General features: G+C 40.6%; 3 protein-coding genes across 6 annotated transcripts in view; 1 reads left to right on the forward strand and 2 right to left on the reverse strand.

The window, feature by feature from the left end:
• Positions 1 to 17,521, reverse strand: snrnp40 (small nuclear ribonucleoprotein 40 (U5)). Of its 2 annotated transcripts, XM_016669262.1 has the most exons (11): positions 17,298 to 17,521; positions 16,575 to 16,704; positions 16,370 to 16,463; positions 16,069 to 16,234; positions 15,818 to 15,940; positions 13,468 to 13,588; positions 13,308 to 13,390; positions 13,025 to 13,086; positions 12,014 to 12,117; positions 11,786 to 11,838; positions 1 to 46 (listed from the first exon to the last, which is right to left on the reverse strand). In XM_016669262.1, exons 1-10 carry the CDS (start codon positions 17,406 to 17,408, stop codon positions 11,789 to 11,791), a joined length of 1,044 nt encoding a protein of 347 aa, XP_016524748.1. In that variant the 5' UTR covers positions 17,409 to 17,521; the 3' UTR covers positions 1 to 46; positions 11,786 to 11,788. The 2 variants fall into 2 exon arrangements, with proteins under 2 accessions (XP_016524748.1, XP_007547683.1); XM_007547621.2 differs by lacking the exon at positions 1 to 46 and having other exon boundaries at positions 11,524 to 11,838.
• Positions 7 to 9,619, reverse strand: nkain1 (sodium/potassium transporting ATPase interacting 1). 2 transcript variants are annotated; one of them, XM_007547619.2, is made up of 8 exons: positions 7,880 to 9,619; positions 7,156 to 7,557; positions 4,104 to 4,241; positions 3,922 to 4,002; positions 2,618 to 2,815; positions 2,427 to 2,487; positions 1,119 to 1,200; positions 7 to 403 (listed from the first exon to the last, which is right to left on the reverse strand). In XM_007547619.2, the coding sequence occupies exons 2-8, from the start codon at positions 7,207 to 7,209 to the stop codon at positions 394 to 396; spliced, it is 624 nt and encodes a 207-aa protein (XP_007547681.1). In that variant the 5' UTR covers positions 7,210 to 7,557; positions 7,880 to 9,619; the 3' UTR covers positions 7 to 393. The 2 variants fall into 2 exon arrangements, with proteins under 2 accessions (XP_007547681.1, XP_007547680.1); XM_007547618.2 differs by lacking the exon at positions 7,880 to 9,619 and having other exon boundaries at positions 7,156 to 7,860.
• A 64-nt stretch (positions 17,522 to 17,585) lies between the features above and the next one.
• zcchc17 (zinc finger, CCHC domain containing 17) overlaps positions 17,586 to 18,686 on the forward strand; it is a 4,741-nt gene continuing 3,640 nt past the window's right edge. The window contains exon 1 of one of the 2 annotated variants that reach the window (XM_007547623.2): positions 17,586 to 17,670. The gene's annotated coding sequence lies outside the window, so the exon portion shown is untranslated. The other variant, XM_007547622.2, reaches the window with a different exon arrangement.

Below are 18,686 nucleotides of genomic sequence, written 5' to 3' on the forward strand. Positions count from 1 at the left end.
ACACACACACACACACACACACACACACACACACACACACACATTTCGACTCGGGAGGAAGCGCTCAGAGCTGGCAGTTTTGGGTGAATCTTCTCTGAATTCCCTCCAGCTCCTCTCCGCACCGGGAACCGCTGGTTCGTGTCTGAGCTCTGTCACGTTCGTTTCAGGGCTGATTTCAGTTTTCCTTCCTCTGACACAAAACACACAGACACACGCAAACATGCTCACGCCGCCACTCCTCTCCGGAGTCTAAGGTCCGTTCCTCGGGTAAACTGCGACACAAACGAGTGAGTGTAATCGGGGGTGGGGTGGTGGGCGACCTGCCGCTTCTTTCTTTCTTTCCATCCACAGTGACAACTTCAGGCTTGGGCCTCAAGGGGGCGCTACCGACACTTAACCAGCCCTGGGAGGAGGAGAGGATTAAATCATAGTCAAAATTAATTCCCTTTGGTATAAGAGATACAGCGTATTTTATTATGATTTTATATGTTCAAATTAAACACATTAGTGCATAACTTATTTCAGGAGGGGAAATTATACATTGATTTTTTTCTTTCAAATAAATTATTTGATAGAATTGATTTATTCTGTCAAATAAATTCTGTCAAATTTATTTGACAGAATCCACTAAACTCTGATCTTTATTTGTATTTTGCCTCTCTATGTCAATAGGTTGGAGAGCAACCTTTTGCTGCAGTTATGAATATATGTTTAAGTTTGTCACGTTGATGGGTTAAAAAGCGCAGAGAGTTTTTCCAAAGTTTGTCATACTGGTTCAGAAACATCTCCACGTCTTTATTCCCATGATGCTCTCCAATGTTCGCTATTACATCACTGATGCCTCCTCGGTACAGCTGGATTTATACCGGTATCTCTGTTGACTAATTAAATGACTTCCGAAAGAAATCGACTGAACTGAGCTTTTATATAGGGAGAACAGAACAAAAGGGACGTAACAATACAAATACATGCTTATCTTTCCTTCTGTTTCACAACAATTATGGACTCCATTACGATGGTTCGTTATACATAAATCCCAATAAAATTCATTAACGTTTTTGGTTGTATTGTGAGAAAACGTGGAGTAGTTCAACATGTGTGAATACTTTGTGACTCACGTGTAAAGAGGCTGTAGCTGCAGATGAGAGGACTTCTGGGGTGGCTGGTAGCCGTACGAGTCGAATCCACCAATAAAGTCAACTTGAAAAGGCAAAAAAAAAAAAGGAAAGAGAAATATAACATCAATATCCCCAAGTGTTCTAGTTTAATCAGAATCTATAACAATAAGAGAGTTTATGAATTCATTTGACTGTATCTTGGATTTACAGCAACATCTACAGTTGTGCACAGAGGCCCTTTAAATGGATGGTTGCTGATTTTGTGACCAGAAAATGCATCTTTTTTTTCCCAACAGCTGAGCAGTTTTTCACCTCTCTTACCACCCTGCTCCCCGACCCTGACGGCAGGATGACGTTTGGTCCTCCGCCAGCCTGGCTTGCCAAAGATCCAGAGGTTTCAAAACATTTTTAATTGACGCTCTGACTCTGGCCTCATGGCCTTACCGGAATGTCCATTTTTAAGAGTGTCTCAGAGAAATGGACCTCTATCTCCCTGGAGAAACCATATGAAATAGCCCAATAGCCAGTTTATTCTAATAACTCAAAATCAGTTCTAATAACTCAAAATGGGAAAAAAATCAGAGAACATTCCACTCAAACTATAGGCGACTAGATTAGTAGGTCATCGCACATCTGCTTTCCTTCAAAGGTGTGTTTTCTATTCTCTCGTTTTTTCATGAGTAGTTAATAGACTTAGGTCTGCTCCATATTTAAGTGATTTACCAGAGGAACCATTCAATCTGACCAAGCAGACTGTATAATATTTTTCATTGCACTGCAACTCATAAATGAGTCATAATTACTCACGAGGATGATGCGGTCATTTACTAACATCCATATAAAATGTAATGCTGAAGACGACACATGCTGATAGGCATTATTTCCATTATCCATGTGAGAGCAAAACCTTTCAGACTTCAGAAAAAGAACATCAATCATACGTGCTACGTCATACACCAATTTTTGTGTCTCATAGAGTGAGAATTAAACTCCGATGAGAAAGACCCGCCAGACCCACAGATGGCCGGCCCGACAGACAGCCGCTGTGGCGGTGGGAGTACTCCAGCCCACGTAATGCTACCCACAGACGGGGAGCTCAGATCACCCGGAGGGAATCCTGCGCACTCAGATCTCTAAGCATGACTCACGCAAGAGAAGACAACAATGAGATGGCATCTCTCTCACACCCAAAACCTACTGAGCGCCACCACCGCCACCACCCCTCCCGAAAAAGAACATCCTCGGCAGCAGAACGAGTCGACCCGATACCGTTGTCACGACACTAGCAGACCCCCAGGGAGCACTCACAGCTGTCCTCGTCATCCTGGAAGACTTTGCTCACGTAGCAGGCGTACACGAAGCCGAAGAGCTGTTGAGAAGTTGGAAACATTCCAGTCAGAGAGCACGTTTTGGTTTAACAGTCTTCGAAAAATAACAGCGACAACAACAACGGGTGCCGAAGCAAACTTTAATAGGAAGTCTCGTGTCAAGACACTTACAGCCAAAAGGATCTGGATGGCCGAACTCAACACCTCGATGTACTGGTAGTCGAGGAGACATCCCGACACCGTGATGACGTGATGGTCGTCGGGGGCCAACCGAGAGTCCAGCACTGGCGTCACGAGGCAGCCGGGGCCGTGCTCCATCCACCACGAACGATGGAGGGACGTGTTGAAAGTCATGAGAAAGTCCCTGTCCTGGAAAGCGTCTGATTGGTCAGAGATGTTTCTCCGCACAACAAAAAGGGACTTTCAGAGCACCAATCAGTCTTCAGACGTAAAAGACTTTTAAAGACTGGAGGGAGAGGTCTGGTATCTTTAAACATGCTCTAATTCTTCTTTACTTAGGTGCAATCTCTATGCAAGAAGGAAATCTTAAAGCTACACAGCAAACCATTGTTTACAAAAGACAGACTACATTCTTTATTAAATTAGAAACTGTTAAAGCAGAGGAACTCTGAAATTTTAAGTCAAACTGTGCCCATTCAAAACCTGAAATTGTCAAATTTCAAAAGTAGATACACAACATCACCATTAGGTTTGTTTGACCCGAATGAAAATTATCAATTTTATACTGTTTAGGCAAGTATCATGTTGCCGCTAAGACACATATATGTGTATCACATAATTCACTATCTACTGCCCAGGATTAAATCTCGGTGACTATGTTTTTCTAACTCATTCAGATTTTCAGAAACAACTACAATTATTTCTGACTATATTTTTGTCTCATGTTGTTAGTTTACAGAAATTTCTATCCTGGTTTTAGTCATTGGGTTTGAAATGAAGGATGACAGTTTATTATTACCAAAATTAACACCGTGTGAAAAGAGTGAATCTATGTTCATGGCAGATTAATTCAATTTCTCCTGGTAGAATTGTGACTATTTCCAGAGGAGATAAAAGATAAATTTTTTTTTTGAATTTTGAGATAACTGATTAATGTATTTATGGAAATCACAACGGTGATGCTGGAGGCTGGCCCAACTCATCTATTATGGACTGAAGCATTACTGATATCGATTATTTTCTGGTGTCACGACAGCGATACTGAAAGGTGAAACAGTTGTAGCACAAGCTCTGCTCATTTTTTCTACCCTAATCATCTCACTTTCTCAAAGGAATTTTGGTTTCTTAACATAGCACATAATCTGAACTCTATGACTTTTTTTAACCTGAAAAACTGATTTGAAACAAGTGACGCAAAACTCAATTTTTTTTCTTAAAATAGATTATATAAAAAGTAGTGAAATAGGCTTTTATTAGAGTAACACATGGACTCTCACAGAATTGAATGCGTTTACCTGCGACAGGTTTCCCACTTCCAGGTAGAAACAAATAATGAAGGAGTTCCATCCAACCCACAGGACCAGCCATACTGCATACTGCCAGAAAGACCCAATCAAAAGTGCTTTTATGAAATTAAATCAGTTCAGTGTAGGATGCTGATAGGGGCGGTGGGGGGGGGGGGGTACGTGGCACTCACAAAAATGAGGTATCTGAAGCGAAACTGCACAGTGCCAAACATCCCCAGGATGACGGCCATAATGTGCAGGAAGTTGGCCAGGATGGGAGCCCACTGGTAGCCCAGAAAGTCAAACACCTGCCTCTGGAGGGCCGCCACCTACAGAGGTTCAGATGCACACACACAAAGGCCTGTCAGTGGAGGGATAATCAAAAGCACGCAGGGACATAAAGCGTCCTCACTTAATCAAGGTATCACACACGCACAGAGTGACAGGGACACACATATGCGCGAGGCTGCCGCAGCTGTTACCATGGAAACTGCCTGGAGCACCAGCCAGTCCAGGGACTGTAAAAAGGACCACCCCTTACAAAAAAATAAAAAAAAAAATAGCTGGGCCAAACTAATGAGAATCTATGGGCCAAATCCCTCTGCAGCACAAAAACTCATCAGCACAGCAAACAATGGCCACAATGAGCAGCTCTAACGAGGCTGCTAGGCACACTCACACCATGTCTTAAACATTATAAAAGGAATGTCTTAACACTTTACTACCTGCATTACATAAAACCTAAACAATACTTTTGCTGTCACAGGGATTTTAAATCCATCAAAAGTTTATGCAAATTTATGCAAAAATTTATGTAAAGTTTATGCAAAAGTTTATGTAAATTAGCTAAATCAGGTAGAATTTATCATAACTTTAACCACTAGATGGCAGCAAAGTGATGCAGGGTATGTGTTGATTATGCATTAACAGGCGTCGTGGTGCCTGTTAATGTTATATCTCTCTGTGACTGTAAGCTGGTTAAGTTTGGCCATTTTTCGTATAGTCGAGCTGGGCTGCTGCCCCAGACCAGTAGGAGCCGTTGAAGATATCTGGGCTCTGAAAACCTGAAATGTGTAGAATGTTTAACAAGAATGAGGCTAATTTCTAATCAAGCTTTAAATATTAATGACATTTCGAGTAATTCAGTTTTCCATTTATACATCTATCTGTTTCCATGAATGACAGTTTTCTATTACAACCAATTAAAATGGCAACGTCTTGCCAAATATACTTGCCAAACAAGTAGGCTTGTCACGATATCAAATTTTGCCAGACGATAAAATGTCCCAAAACTTATTGCGATAAATGATAATATTGGTATTTTCAGACAATTTCCAACTAATATGATAGTAACAATGGAAGAATAATGCAACACTTTCTCAAAGATCAATAAACTTAAAATTTTGATGAACATTCACGCATTGGAACTGGAAAACATTTTAAATATCCAAAACAAATAAACAAAACAACAGAAACGACAACTAAAATGAATTCTGAAGTGTCCGTAGACAAAACTGTCTTTCAAAAAAGGGATAAATGAAACCAAAGCATCAGACTGAACACCAGTTTCGGGAAAAAAGGAGAGAGTAAAGAGAAAAACGACAAATCGAGCAAATGAAAATGATTGAGTTTGCTTTAGTTTATCTTGTGATTAATCAATTTGTTTATTGTGACAGGCCTACAAACAAGTAATAGAAACAACATTTTCTACAACATCCTTAGCATGCTCTTTATTAATTATCATTCTACCACTGTATCAACACCATCAGTTTTATTGTTGGTGCGGTAAGGAAATATGAAACTATAGTGTTAAAATGGACAACACGGGGAAAAAAATTTGATCTCGGACACTTTTTATGGCACATTAATGGTGCTGTGGTGCCTGGTGACCTTAACAGGAAGTAGGGCCCCTAATTATATTCCGTTTAGGGCCCCGTACGTTCATGGGCGAGTTCTTCTAAAGATTCACATGATTTTGCCTACACCAACATGCAGAGGCTACCCTGTTCCCTCTCCTTCAGGGAACCACAGCCTCGCCTGTAATGTGGGATGGCGCCCCAGCAGCTGCAGCTAAAAAGCTATGTGTGTGTGTGAGAGTGTGTGACTGTACAGGGAGGCTGGACAAAAATGTCTGATTACAATGTGTGTGTCTGTAGCACGCCACTCTAATTATATCTTGGTGGTTAGAGAGGCAGTCTCAGCTGTGGACACACAAACACACACATGTATTAAAACAGAGCCGACCCAAGGCAAAAAGTGAACTAAGCAGCTGCTTAGGGCTCCCAAACGAGGGTGATTTATCAGTGCTAATCATGCAAAACAAAACTTCTGGTCCTTAATGTAAAATATTACATGTGAATCAATGTAGTCACGTTGTAACAAGTTTTAAAATACACGTGGAACAGATTAATGTAGTAAAAGTAAGCCAGCATGGTTTCACTCTGCGTTTTCTACCTCAAAAACAAGAAAACTAATTAAATCTATGACAACAGGAAAACATATTAATACAAACACCTGTTGTGCTAGATGTATCAGTTTTGATGGATGAATTTCTGAGACCTCTGCATCTTTAAAAAAAAAAGAAGTAATTTCCCTCAAAAACCTGCTATATCAAATGATATGCCCTCTAGTGGAGGATCTAAGTACAACTGAAGAAAAGTGCCAGTGTTACCCAAAATTCAAAGATGGCAGTGTGAACTTTCAAGAAACAGTTTCCTCATGAAATGCAAACTCTTAATGTTGGAATGATTACTACCGAACATGAAATTTTTTTCAAATTTTATGTCCTTTAAAAAAAAACTGTCTAACAGAGTCATACAGTAAGTAACGTAAATATGAAATGCTTTATGGCGTTACTTCAAGTACAAAATTATATTATGGGTCAGTATGTATGTTTTATACCTGATTTAACTTCAAATTAGATAGAAAAAGCAAAAACGTCAACTTTATATTGTTGAACGCTTAATGTAATATTAATGTAACTATATCAATATTTAGATATTTTGTCAAAGCATCTAAAAAACATAGTTTGTAAAGTATAAGATTTTCCTACAACTGTTTATTTTTATCAGAGTTTAAAGAGTTAATACATCTGGTGTAAATTAAATGTAATTTGGAGAAATGCAGGGATTTAAACTTGAGTGATAGTCAAGGAACATTAGTAGAGACTTATGTTGGTTACAATATGTGCCTAGGGCCCCATTCAGTCTTGGACCGGCTCTGTATCAAAGCATGCTCACTTACCAGCTGCAGTGAACAGATCACCAACAGCGTGCATCTGCCGTCACACTTCCCCATTTTGGAGGGCTCGGGTCGCGGCTTGGAGCCGCGGAGGCTCCGGGGAAACGACGAGTCCCCGGTCAGATCCAGACTGCCTTCCCGTCTCAGCTCACACCATTCCCGGGATGAACAGACCTGCACAAGGCCGCCGCCACCGCAGCCGCTTCCTCCGGCGCTTCCACTCACAGTGGCTGATCCATCTCTAGCCTCCGCTTTTGTCTACACAGTTCCAGTCGCTGGAATGTTTTCAGGGGGAGGAAAAGGGAGAGGTGATGAGAAGGAAGGAGGTGCTGGGGGAGTCCGCTTCACACCGGCCTGCTGCTGCTGCTGCGAGGTCCGTCCGACTCCGAATCACCTCGGCCACACCTTCCGGAGAAGGGGGAGACACACAAAGGCACAAAGAGAGACGGAAAGCTGTCACAATCTGCCCCAGGCTGCAGACTGAAATGAACATCATATGATACCGGATCACACGGAGGGGTGGGAGGCAGCGGGGAGGAGGGGACCGACCCCGCATTAACACTACGGCTAACGGTCGACTCCTCCGCCGCGGACACAAAGCAGCCCGCCCGGACTCCTCCTTCCACGGCGGGTTTCCATCCCATTCTCCCCGCTGGGATCCCGCTCTGCTAGGAGAAGCTAAAAAAAATAATAATAAAGAATCAAGTTAACGGGGAGATCTACTCACCAGCACCGGCTCTGGCCTCCAACGTCTCCGTCTCGCAGCGTCTTTTGTCAACAATCGGTGCCGGGGCGAGCGCAGGAGGAGCCGGGGGGCAGAGAGAGGGAGCGGAATGAGGGGGTGGGGGCCCACAGTCACCGCGAGCCCCCCCCCCCATGAGGAGCTGTGAGGTTTCTGCAGGGGCGTTCAAAAGAACTACAGACACCAGGGAGAGTGGTGGATACTGGGCACCCCTTTCACCTATAACGCTCCTAGAAAGTTTCTTGTGTATATTTGGTTGTTATGAGTTTAAGAGCGGACAGGCCGATCACACTAGCAGTAAACTTTTTCACATTTAATATACTTTTATTTATCCTATTGCGATATGGCAGCAACAGCCAAACAATTTACACATATAAGAAATCAATACAATATAGTCCAGACATTAATGTGTAATATGACAGTCATTAATAACACTAATTATTAGCAAAAAAAATTCTGTCTAGTGGATGACCACTTCAAGATGTTTCCTATGCAGAGAAGCTGATCACATGTATTGGTCGTCCATTTCGTCCACATAAACTCTTCTCAAGTTCTGAAGGCTCTGTCTCTCTTCCACGCTCTTTAGTCAGTTCATTACATAGATTTGCATTTGGCTTCCAAATGCAAAGTCCGTTGGCTGACCTGGTCAGCCGCCTAATGGGTTTCTTTTTGCTCCCTGAAACCAGCTCAGAGTTTCCATGTCTGTGTGTTTGGCATCAATCTCTTGCTGAAAAATCCAATTCGGTTCCACCTTCAGATTATTATCAAGAATGATGCTGTAATCCATAAATCCTTCCTTTAGTTACCTGACTGAAGGCTGCAATAATTAGGACTGAATTTGTGTGTATGTCACTGATTTAAAATTTTAAATCTGGATCTGTTTGCCTTCTATTGCTCCTTGAATCCTTGTTGTTGTTAGCTATAAATTGATTTGAATAAAAATACTAAGCAAGCGTTTTTAGGATGATGCGCAATACCTTTCCACCTCAAAACATTGAGGATGAAGTCCACCCATCCATCAATCGTCTATATCTGCTTACCCTTGCAAGGACGTGTGATGGCTGGTGCCTATCTAAAAAAAATAAACTCCATTTCTGACATTCCCCCTTCATTGCATCATCCCAACAATGCTTCTCCAAGATGTCCATTGATGCCGTTCAGAACCACATTTAGGGGCATTGTAGTTAATATAAGCTAAGCAGATGCAAAAGCTCCACCAGGTGTTTGCTAATTGCTGCTGGCGCTAGTCTGATGGAGCTTGGCTGGAGGCTGAAGCTCAAAGGCAGAGCTTTGCATAAAAAGGCGGTGCATTGTATGACCAGCCGTTAAGGCGTCAGATTCAAGGATTTCTCAAACATGCATGAATGAGTCAAAGCAACACTCCGGGTATGTTTAGTGACATTAGAGCACGATGTAGATCTCAGAAAAGTAAAATGTATATAATACTCCACAATTTAAGAGATCACAAAGTGATTAAAGAGGTTCAGCCAAATGCGAAGAGCGAGTCAGTGTGTTGTCGTCGACATCAGTGTGGATTCCCAACCAAGGAGAGTCCAGTTTGTGATTATTGTTCAGAGGGGAAATAAAAGGCACACTTTAACAGCCGTGGTTCATTTCTGCCAGACCTCAAGACATGCCTCCTTCCAATAAAGTGGGCTAAGTCAGCAAACACGGGCGGTAGATAATGACCGCTTTATGAGCATGGAAAACAGCACCCACCATGTAATAGAGTTATTACATCCAGTCTGTACACGTTAGTTCATAAAGTGAACAAACAGTGAACATAATCGTTAAGAAAACTGGCCTCTGGTTTTATAATGCACGCATGATGTAGCTGAGACTCGGGCACATTAAATAGGTTTTTTTTTTTTCTGTTTTAGGTTTTTTTCCTCCCTTATTAAAATTGTTTGTGGAAGAAATTATGGAATGATATACGGAGGTTTATGTCTTGTCAACTTAACCTGACATATGCTCCTACTTCTAATGCGGCTTTGACCAAAAGTTCTCAAAACGCTTCTAGATTTTCACTAAAACTTTTTTTAAAAGTTTGAATCTGACCTTGGCACCAACCAATTCATGTGAATTCTCTTCACACCTAGTTGGACTAGGCCCACAGCATGTTCCTTTTATTCTACTTCATTATTATGATTAAAAGCTTAACATCGAATATTGCAAAACCAATTAAGCAGTTAAGTCTTAAAGAGGCATTCACAATATAAGCTCAAACATGTTTAAAGATATTGGTCTAAGATATCTTTAAACATGTTTAATGTGTGATGGCTAACCTACATAGCTACCATAGGGCCATGTAGCCTAGCTTAACTCCATTTGGGTCCCACATGTGTGTTTCAGGCTAGGAAAAAAGTCGAACAAACAATTTACATACTAGCGTCATTCAACCCAACGCTTATGTGTCTTAACAAGGTTTATACACAACATATTTCTGTCATTTCAGCATAAGGGCCACAGATTTTCAGCCAGGTCAAAGTCTTGTCTATTCTAGAAGTCCGTCCTGTTGAAACATCCAGACGTGTCCCAGTTTCCATCTGGCTCTTGATTTGAGGTTAAGTCCCACTTTGTGTACCGCACCAGTAACCATGGTAGCAAGCCATCAGACTAACATGGTCAACAGCTGGTTTAGATTTCTATCCTTGAAGGCACCGATTTTGGAGCAGAGCCTCGTTTCTTAGTCAGCACATTCAGTTCTTAGTGATATAAAACTGGATTTTTTTATTTTTTTTTTTTGGTCACAGAACACTGAGAAACACGGTGAGAGATTCTCAGAGACCAAAAGTTTACAGAGTATCTCTGGTGTTGGACCATTTCTCATCGAGCTGTAAACCGATTCCAATGTACCCTGAAGGTCACGGTAGGAATACAACAACAGTGACATCATCTGCAAAAAGAGACCCTGGGTTTCTTTAACCCGACACTCTTCATTATGCCTCTAGAACCTCTCCATGCTCACCTCAAACACGACTGGAGACAAGGAGCAGTTCTGGCGGAGTCCAACCCACAGTAGCAACAAGATCAACTTTGTGTTGAGAATGTTGTTTTGGTGATGTATGGACTGGAAATCCCTTAAAAGAAAGTGTCCAAACACTCCAACAGCAACCCAAATAAAATCCCTGGAGAAACCTAGTAGGAAGCCTTCTTCAGATATATATTAAAGCTTGTTTGTTTTTTTCCCCAAACTATGAACAAAAATGTTCTCTAAAACAAAATACACTCCAAAACAACAGCGCATTGTGAAACTGGTAATCACATAATCACTGAAGGATTGTAAAATATTTATAGGAAAGCTGTAACTATTGGGAAAAGCTGCAGGATCATTTCTAGGGCCAAAATATGTGAAGCAGAAAACGATTTACTGTGTGCATGAAGACTCCAAAAACTCCTAAGCCTCAAAATGCTTAAAACAACATGCTATAATTACTCCTACTTTTCCTTGTTTGAAAATTATTTCAATGTTCAAGAAGTAAAGAATAAAAAAATGTAGCAAAACCCATAGCAGCAGCTTTTTTTATCCCTTTGTAAAAAAAAAAAAAACAGCTGGGTCTGTTTTAAATGGTAACCAGGACAAATGTAAATCTTCTCCCCCGCATGATAGTAAAACACTAGAAACAAAATGATATGACAAGAGTTGTTTTTACTGAATACCAAAAGTTTATTTTAAAAAAAGAAATAAATCAAAGTTAAAAAAGAAAAAAGAAAAAGAAAAAAAGGGCCATTTTTGAGGCTGACTGATGGTAATAAAGTTCATCCTGAGGCTGTTCTGAGGCGAGACGAAGCATGTAAAATAAACTCCATCAGTGCCCATAAAACACTTCCGAGGCAGGCCGCTCACAAACACACACACACACGCACACAATCAAACATCCACACACACACTCTCTACTGAATTTCTCCCATGTACAGACGTTTATCACTGGAGCCAGACAGCACTGCAGAGAGAAAACAGATGAGCAGCCCAATAAAATTAACAGATTTTATCCATTTAGAAGCTATATCAATACTGCATTTGGGGTTAGCTTGGGATCTAAAGAGGAAGATAAACACGTCTTTGATGCTTCAAAGGTTTCTGCTCTATAAGCTACAGCAGCTGAGCGACTCACTCACCGACAGGCTCCTCTGGGTGGAAGACCACCTCGTTGACAGAGCCGGCGTGACCCGGCAGCTTGTACAGGATCCGTCTGGACGTGGTGTCCCAGATGTACACAAATCTGGGAGAGGAGACAGAGCAGCAGAAAGAGTCACTTTACAGAATCTGCCCTGGTGTTTTTAAGTCTGTCCGCCATCTTTGAAAGGCAACTTTACAGAGGAAGAGAAAAAAATTCGGAAAGGTCTCTCATCTAAATCGTTTTTTTTTTTTACCATTTAGTAGCTTTTTCATAATGTCTGTGCAGACATATCAAACTGGAAAATACAGTCAGAATATTTTTATTTATTGTCACGTTACAATCACATCCTATTTGATTATTATGATAGAACGACACATTTTTGAATGTAAAAGAAAATTAAATTTGAAATTTTTTTAGATATAAAAATCTGAAAGGTGTGGCGTGCTTTTTAGTGGTGACACCTCCTCAATATGAGTTTAAACAGAAAACTTTCGTTAGTTTTGAATATTAATGTCCAACCTTAAAAACAAAGTGTAGGGTTGATGTTAGTAAATGGTAATTGGACTGAACTTATATAGCGCTTTGCCAGTCATTTTGACCACTCAAAGCGCTTTGCATTAGAGCTGCAAGCATCTCACACTTTGAGTTCAAGAATCAGATAATTTAAGTCGGTTTCTCAATAGATACAATGGACAAATCATTAGTACCAATAATGAAGTAATTGAGACAACATACATGTATAAAGTATGCATATCTTAAAGCTACAGTAGTCTACAAAGGTGAACAAATTCATGTTAAAAGGAAAGAATTTCCTGAACTGAAAAATCCCTGAGAGTTCAAACATTCTGTTCCTACTCACGTGCAGGTTGATTTTGGATTCTGAAAATTTCATCTAATGCTCTGAAAAAGCCTTTATTGTTGACTCAATAGTTCTACTTTATTCCGTAATTCAAGGTCGTTGCTAGTACAAGAAACGATTTACGGTGTTGTCTGGCGGTTTGTTTGTTACCTGTCAGCTGAACCTGCTGCGATCTTACTGCCGTCAGTGGACCAGGAGCACCTCAGCAGGTTCTGAACAAAGAGCAAAACACGCAACAGGCTGCATTAGCAATGAGAGGTGATCTGCGACTCATTCAGAGCAGCAATTAGTTCGAGCATTTACTGACTAAATGATGGGTTTCTAATTACAAAACAGCTGAATGAAGCCTAATCAGTGTGAAAAAACTTCCTAGTTTTAGTGTTTAATTAATGAACTCTTTGACCTGCTTTACCTGCTAATAAATCAGGATTACCTTCTCGAAGTTGTGAATGTTACCCTGGAAAATCTTCACGCATCTCTCCTTGGGCGCGAACGGTCGCACGTCCCAGATCCGCACTGTGTGAAAGACGCGCAGTTCTAAAGCAACAGAACTCATCCTCCACATTTTGAGCCACAAGAAACCCAAACGCCACCTGTGTTGTCCATGGAGTTCGACAGGAGGTACGATCCCTCGGAGCTCAGGCTGAGTCCGGTCACAGAGTCGCCGTGGCCGTGCATGTTGTAGATCAGCTTGTTCTGACGCAGGTCCCACACCTGCACAAAGAGTGGGTTGAGAAACGGTTTTCACAAAGAACACACAGAGAGCTTTAAAGTAGGCCATCTGATGCAGATGGTGGAGATAGTGCACGTTTTTGAGGTGCCAGAGAAACGCCTCAGAAACGTGCACCGAGTCATGGTGGTAAAAACCAACAGCTATAAAGGGGCATCAGCAGGAGTCGGAGAAAACGGTGGGATTGTCAAACTTTTTTTTTTTTTTTCTTCTAAAAATACCCACAGAGTTTCTGGAATCTCTCAAAAGTTGACCTGTTTTTGCTCCGTTTAGTTCCAGGGCGGTTACACTTCACTCAACAGGGCCAACCGCATACCGGAAAAATAATATTTTCTTTTCGATAGAATTAAACTAATTGAAATTCAGACAAACCTGCAATTTAAATTGAAAGTTAAAATTAACTCTTTCAATTTTAACTTTGAAAGAGTTAAAATTCTACCGGCTGTTCTGTTTTGTATTTCCTCAGAGGATTACAGTGAGTATTGACAGGGCCTCAAAGTGCTGCTTTGTCACTTTTTCCAGTAATGATGGGTAGCCCAGGAAAAAACATGCAATTAGAGGAAAAAAGATCAGAGAGCACAACATGCAACCGACCACTTCTTATTTTACCCTCCAGGATAGTTCTATTTGGACCAAAATTATTTCAACTCGCCCAAGTTCATGTTTACATTTCTTTGAAGAAATAACACATGTGGCCTTTTTTTTTTTTTTCTCGCAATAGTACACAATGCTGTGATTCGCAGTGGCACAGAATGAATAGAGAATGAAACGAAATCAGCCACAGTCTAAAGGAGTACTTTGAAACAAAATGTTCGGGAAGCCTGATGAAGACCACATAAAAATAACAAGTAAGAACTGAAAACTACATATAAATTGTTACATTCAAAAACTATTAAAATTCCCAGTTATTTACATCCTTCAGTTTAAAGTTTGTTTAATGAAACCAGAGAAAGTGCCAAGAGTCACCAGAGGTTAGGGTTAGGACTCACCCTGTGGCTGTTTGGAGCACAGAGTAACATAGTTTAGCCTCTTTCTCATCTGCCGGTCAGCTGGCTGAAATATGCCTGCCACACTTCTACCTCACAAGACAAAATAATCTAGAAATATTCAGTGTAACAAAAAGTGAAAAATCAAGGAGTAGACAGTAGCTGAGAGACAACATTCTCATTAGGGCAACATTGTTTTAAAACAACAACAACAAGTAGGTCATGACTTCATTTCTCTAAATTAGCACATCAACGAGGTCATAACAGAGTTTTAGTAACCCGACTTCACTTTGGACACATAAACTTGTTTTCATTGAGGCCTAATTCCAAAAACAGATGCCTTTCCTTCATACGTTTTAATGCCGCCGTCATTAAAACGCAAAATGGGTCCGAGAGCTCGACCAAAAGTGCGACCATTAGGATCGCGTTTTTAATTGCATCCAGTTATAGAGCACTGCGAGGTCGGCGTCCCTCGTTAAAAATAACAAAACCTTCAGTCACGTAAACGAAAGGCAACATCTGTGCAGTAATTATGGCTGTTTATCTGCCAGATGGTCCAAGAGAAAGGTGAGGAGAACCCGCTCTTCTCTGCTTAGCAGAGGTGAAAACACGACAGATGCAAAAAAAACAAACAAAAAAAAGAATAGTTTAGCTCAATGTTCACTAAAAAAACAAAAAAAAAACAACAAAAAAAACTGCGATTGTTGATTATAGTTCACGTTATTCCAACTTTAACAATATTGTATAATTCTGAAGCAGTTTGAATAACTGACGGTTTTCCGTTTTAAATAATGTAAACAAATCAAGTTTTACATTTTTCATCCATTTACTAAGGCACCATAGCGGCCCGTTACTGAAGAGGATGATATCGGTGTACAAAAACTCACATTTTTCTCTCTTTTTTTCTCATCCATCATTGCTATTCTTCTAAAAGTGTCTGTGACATTTAACGTTTTACGCCTCGTCGTCTGAGTCAGGTGTGGGGAACTAATTAAGTGAGACTCCATCTGATTAAAACATAACATGGCATTTGGAATTTAGAACCGAGCAAATCCTGCATTTGTTGTGCAGCCTCACTATAACGCAGTTCACATTAAAATTCAATTTGAAAAGTAAAAATAAACAAAAAACAAAATTAAAAATGCATTACTTTCTATCATTAATACTGAATGTTTAATTGTCAGTGCAGCCATGTTTAGGATTGTTTAATATCTTTGATTTTAGTACCTTGATGTCATTGTCGATGCCTCCAGACAGAATCTGATCGCTGGTGTCATTAAACGTCACGGCCAGCACCTGGTATGTGTTCTGAAAAGTGTGGATGGCCCCTTTTTTGCGGATGTCCCAAAGCTGTAATGCGACAGAAAGCACTCGCATTTAATTTATGACCGACTTTAAAGTGCAAAAATGTGGTCGGGTATGCATTTCATTTCAATAGAAAGCAACTGAGCTGTCACATGGATTATTTAAACACCCACCTTCACTGTCCCATCATCACTGCCAGTGCACACTAGCTGGGGCCCCCGACGAGCCGGATAGCAGGTGTTAACAAAAGAGGTGTGGCCCTTCAGACGCTTGATCCTCTCACCGGTCTCGCTGTCCCACACGCCCACGGTCTTGTCTGTGCTCGCCGAGAACAACAAGCTGAAATACATAAAAACATATCACTGCCAAAAGAGGAATTTATAAACGTTTACAGCAAACATTTCTCTAAAATAAAAAAAAAAATAAAAAAACAAATAAGAGATTGGAATAACCATCTCTGACAGCTGCCCACACCTGCCATCTGTGTTGTAATGCAGCTCCATCACTGCTCCACTGTGGCCCTTCAGGGTGGCGAAGTTTTCGCAGTCTCCATAGACGTTCCACATCACTGCAGCAACGTCACAAAGCAAACAATATGTTATTGACAGGAACAGTGGTCCGTCGGCCGCCGCGCTCTGGTCCACTGGTTGATGGAGTTTAACTTTTGGCAGTTACTCACGTATGAGCCTGTCAAATCCTGAGGAGGCCAGCGTGGCTCCGTTGGGGTGAAACTTGCAGCAGTAGACCTCACCCTCGTGGCCTGACATCAGCATGATGGGGGCCTGCAGGCTGGAGGTCCGTGGAGGGCCCTACGGGAGCACAAACATTTATGGTTTCTGCATCACACGCGTCTAATTCATTATGATGCAAACACAAAAAGGATGTACTGACATTTTGCTGTACTTTTGATTAAAAAAATTATTTCCAAAGAAGGCAAACTGACAATGTTTCAGTGAAGATAATACATTAGATAAAAGGAAATCACCTCATTAATTAAGCAATCATAAGCAGACTTAGTGGTTCCCTAGAACAATTTTAAAGTCTGATTGACTTTAAAACTCTGTAAGACTTGAATTATGTAAAGACACGCTTTATAACAGATTATTACTGCTTAGGGTGATAGTCAATATCCAGGTGATCATGATTAATGCCTAAATGTATTGAACTGATCGCATGTGTGACATGTAAGGCATACAACTGAACAGTTTAGATCAAACATATCGATGTATTTTTGTTTTAGATATTTTCCTGCTTAACTAACCAGTCATCTTCTATATAATTTATTTTTAAACAATCTCTGTGTTCAGTAACTGCTTTTAAATCACCCTATGAAAAGCTAATGCAAGTATCATTTATGTAAAAGAAGCAGATATGAGGACGCAGCAGCAGCTATGGTTCGTACCGCTGCCACGAGCTGCTGGGACTGAGCCGCCGCCACCAGCTCCATCCGGGGCCGCTTCATGGCGGAGGGAACCACCGCCATGTCGCCGGCTCTCTTCAAAGGCTCAATCATCCCGGAACAGCCGAAAAAGAGCAGAAAATCCCTTAAAACAAGGCTACAGTTTGTCCAAGAAAATGAATGGACTTTGTAGAACTAAAAAAAAATGTCGACGGAAGCAGCAACAACGGAGAAGACGGAACTTGGAAATACTTCCGCTAGATAGAAGGCTTGTTATTGGTCAAAGGTTGAGCCGGATGCGATGATTGGCTATTCTGCTTCTTGCGTAGGGTTTTACACCGGATGTAAAACATTCACTGTTCTATTAACACGAAAGGTACAGCATTGACTTATATTTTTCTAGGCTTATTGTCCAAGTTAGCACTGTTCCTTCTTTAATAATCATAAATCTGCATGAAGTATTAGCTTGATAAGACTGAATATATGAATGTGAGGTATTTAAACATTTATGTGATACTTCCCGCTTCTGTATTACTTGATATAATGTAAACAGTGTGTTCCATCGGTTATTATTTCGTTTTACTGTCTGAAATCCATCGTCCAGCAGCATTTAAAATTTACTCCGTTTAGAATCATAAATTTCGACGTATTTTATTTGGGTTTTATATGATACATAATACGTTGTTTTTAAAGGGTTTTACTGATTGTATACTCCTTTTGGGTATGCTTTGATTTTCGGTAGTTTTCGGTTATTGCTCCTTTCAAAATAACAGAAGCCCAGTCAGATTGGACAGAGAGCGTTTGTAAACATAATTTTCAAGTCTATCCACAGTAGCTCAATTGGACTTAGAGCTGCGTTTTATCTGCATGCGTTTTTATCTATTCCATTTCATTGTAATATGTTTAAGTTCAGTATTCTGCCTGAAGGTGAATCTGGAAGAACAGATTTTCATCAAGGATTCACCTTTATGTAGCTCTGTCAATCTTCCTATCAACTCAGGACAGCTTTCTATGTCCCTGCTGAAGAAAAGCACCTCCACAGCATGATGTTGCCACTACCATGTTTACACATGAGATGATGCGTCTAAATTTGGGACCTTTGGATATTTTTCTTTATCTTCCTTAATATCCTGTTCAAAATGTGTGCTTACAAGACAACATTTGGTCCTCTTCCAACCTTGTCTGTCACCGTTCAAACATTTGTAATTATCTGTAATTTTCAGCTATAAGTTTTATTCCTCTATCTTATTAAGATCAACATACCTTATCTATAGTAGAATGGTATGTTCTTGTTTATTTCCCATTTTGAAATGTGCTTCTGTTTCGGGTCTTATTTGTAGCCCAGGAAAACAGGGAGTCATGATTACAAATTAAAAGTTTGACACTGATCAA

Source organism: Poecilia formosa, unplaced genomic scaffold, assembly GCF_000485575.1.
Source record: "Poecilia formosa unplaced genomic scaffold, Poecilia_formosa-5.1.2 Scaffold21, whole genome shotgun sequence".
Taxonomy (NCBI): domain Eukaryota; kingdom Metazoa; phylum Chordata; class Actinopteri; order Cyprinodontiformes; family Poeciliidae; genus Poecilia; species Poecilia formosa.

Excerpts from the sequence above, each read along its gene's own strand:
- snrnp40 (XM_016669262.1), bottom strand. The coding sequence starts at position 17,408 with ATGATTGAGCCTTTGAAGAGAGCCGGCGACATGGCGGTGGTTCCCTCC. Across the intron at positions 16,464-16,574 it reads AGGATTTGACAGGCTCATAC|TGATGTGGAACGTCTATGGA; the intron begins GTGAGTAACTGC and ends ACGTTGCTGCAG. Across the intron at positions 13,589-15,817 it reads GCATCGACAATGACATCAAG|GTGTGGGACCTGCGTCAGAA; the intron begins GTACTAAAATCA and ends CTCTTTGTGCAG.
- nkain1 (XM_007547619.2), bottom strand. The coding sequence starts at position 7,209 with ATGGGGAAGTGTGACGGCAGATGCACGCTGTTGGTGATCTGTTCACTG. Across the intron at positions 4,242-7,155 it reads TGATCTGTTCACTGCAGCTG|GTGGCGGCCCTCCAGAGGCA; the intron begins GTAAGTGAGCAT and ends GAACCTCTGTAG. Across the intron at positions 4,003-4,103 it reads GCTTCAGATACCTCATTTTT|TATGCAGTATGGCTGGTCCT; the intron begins GTGAGTGCCACG and ends TCTTTCTGGCAG.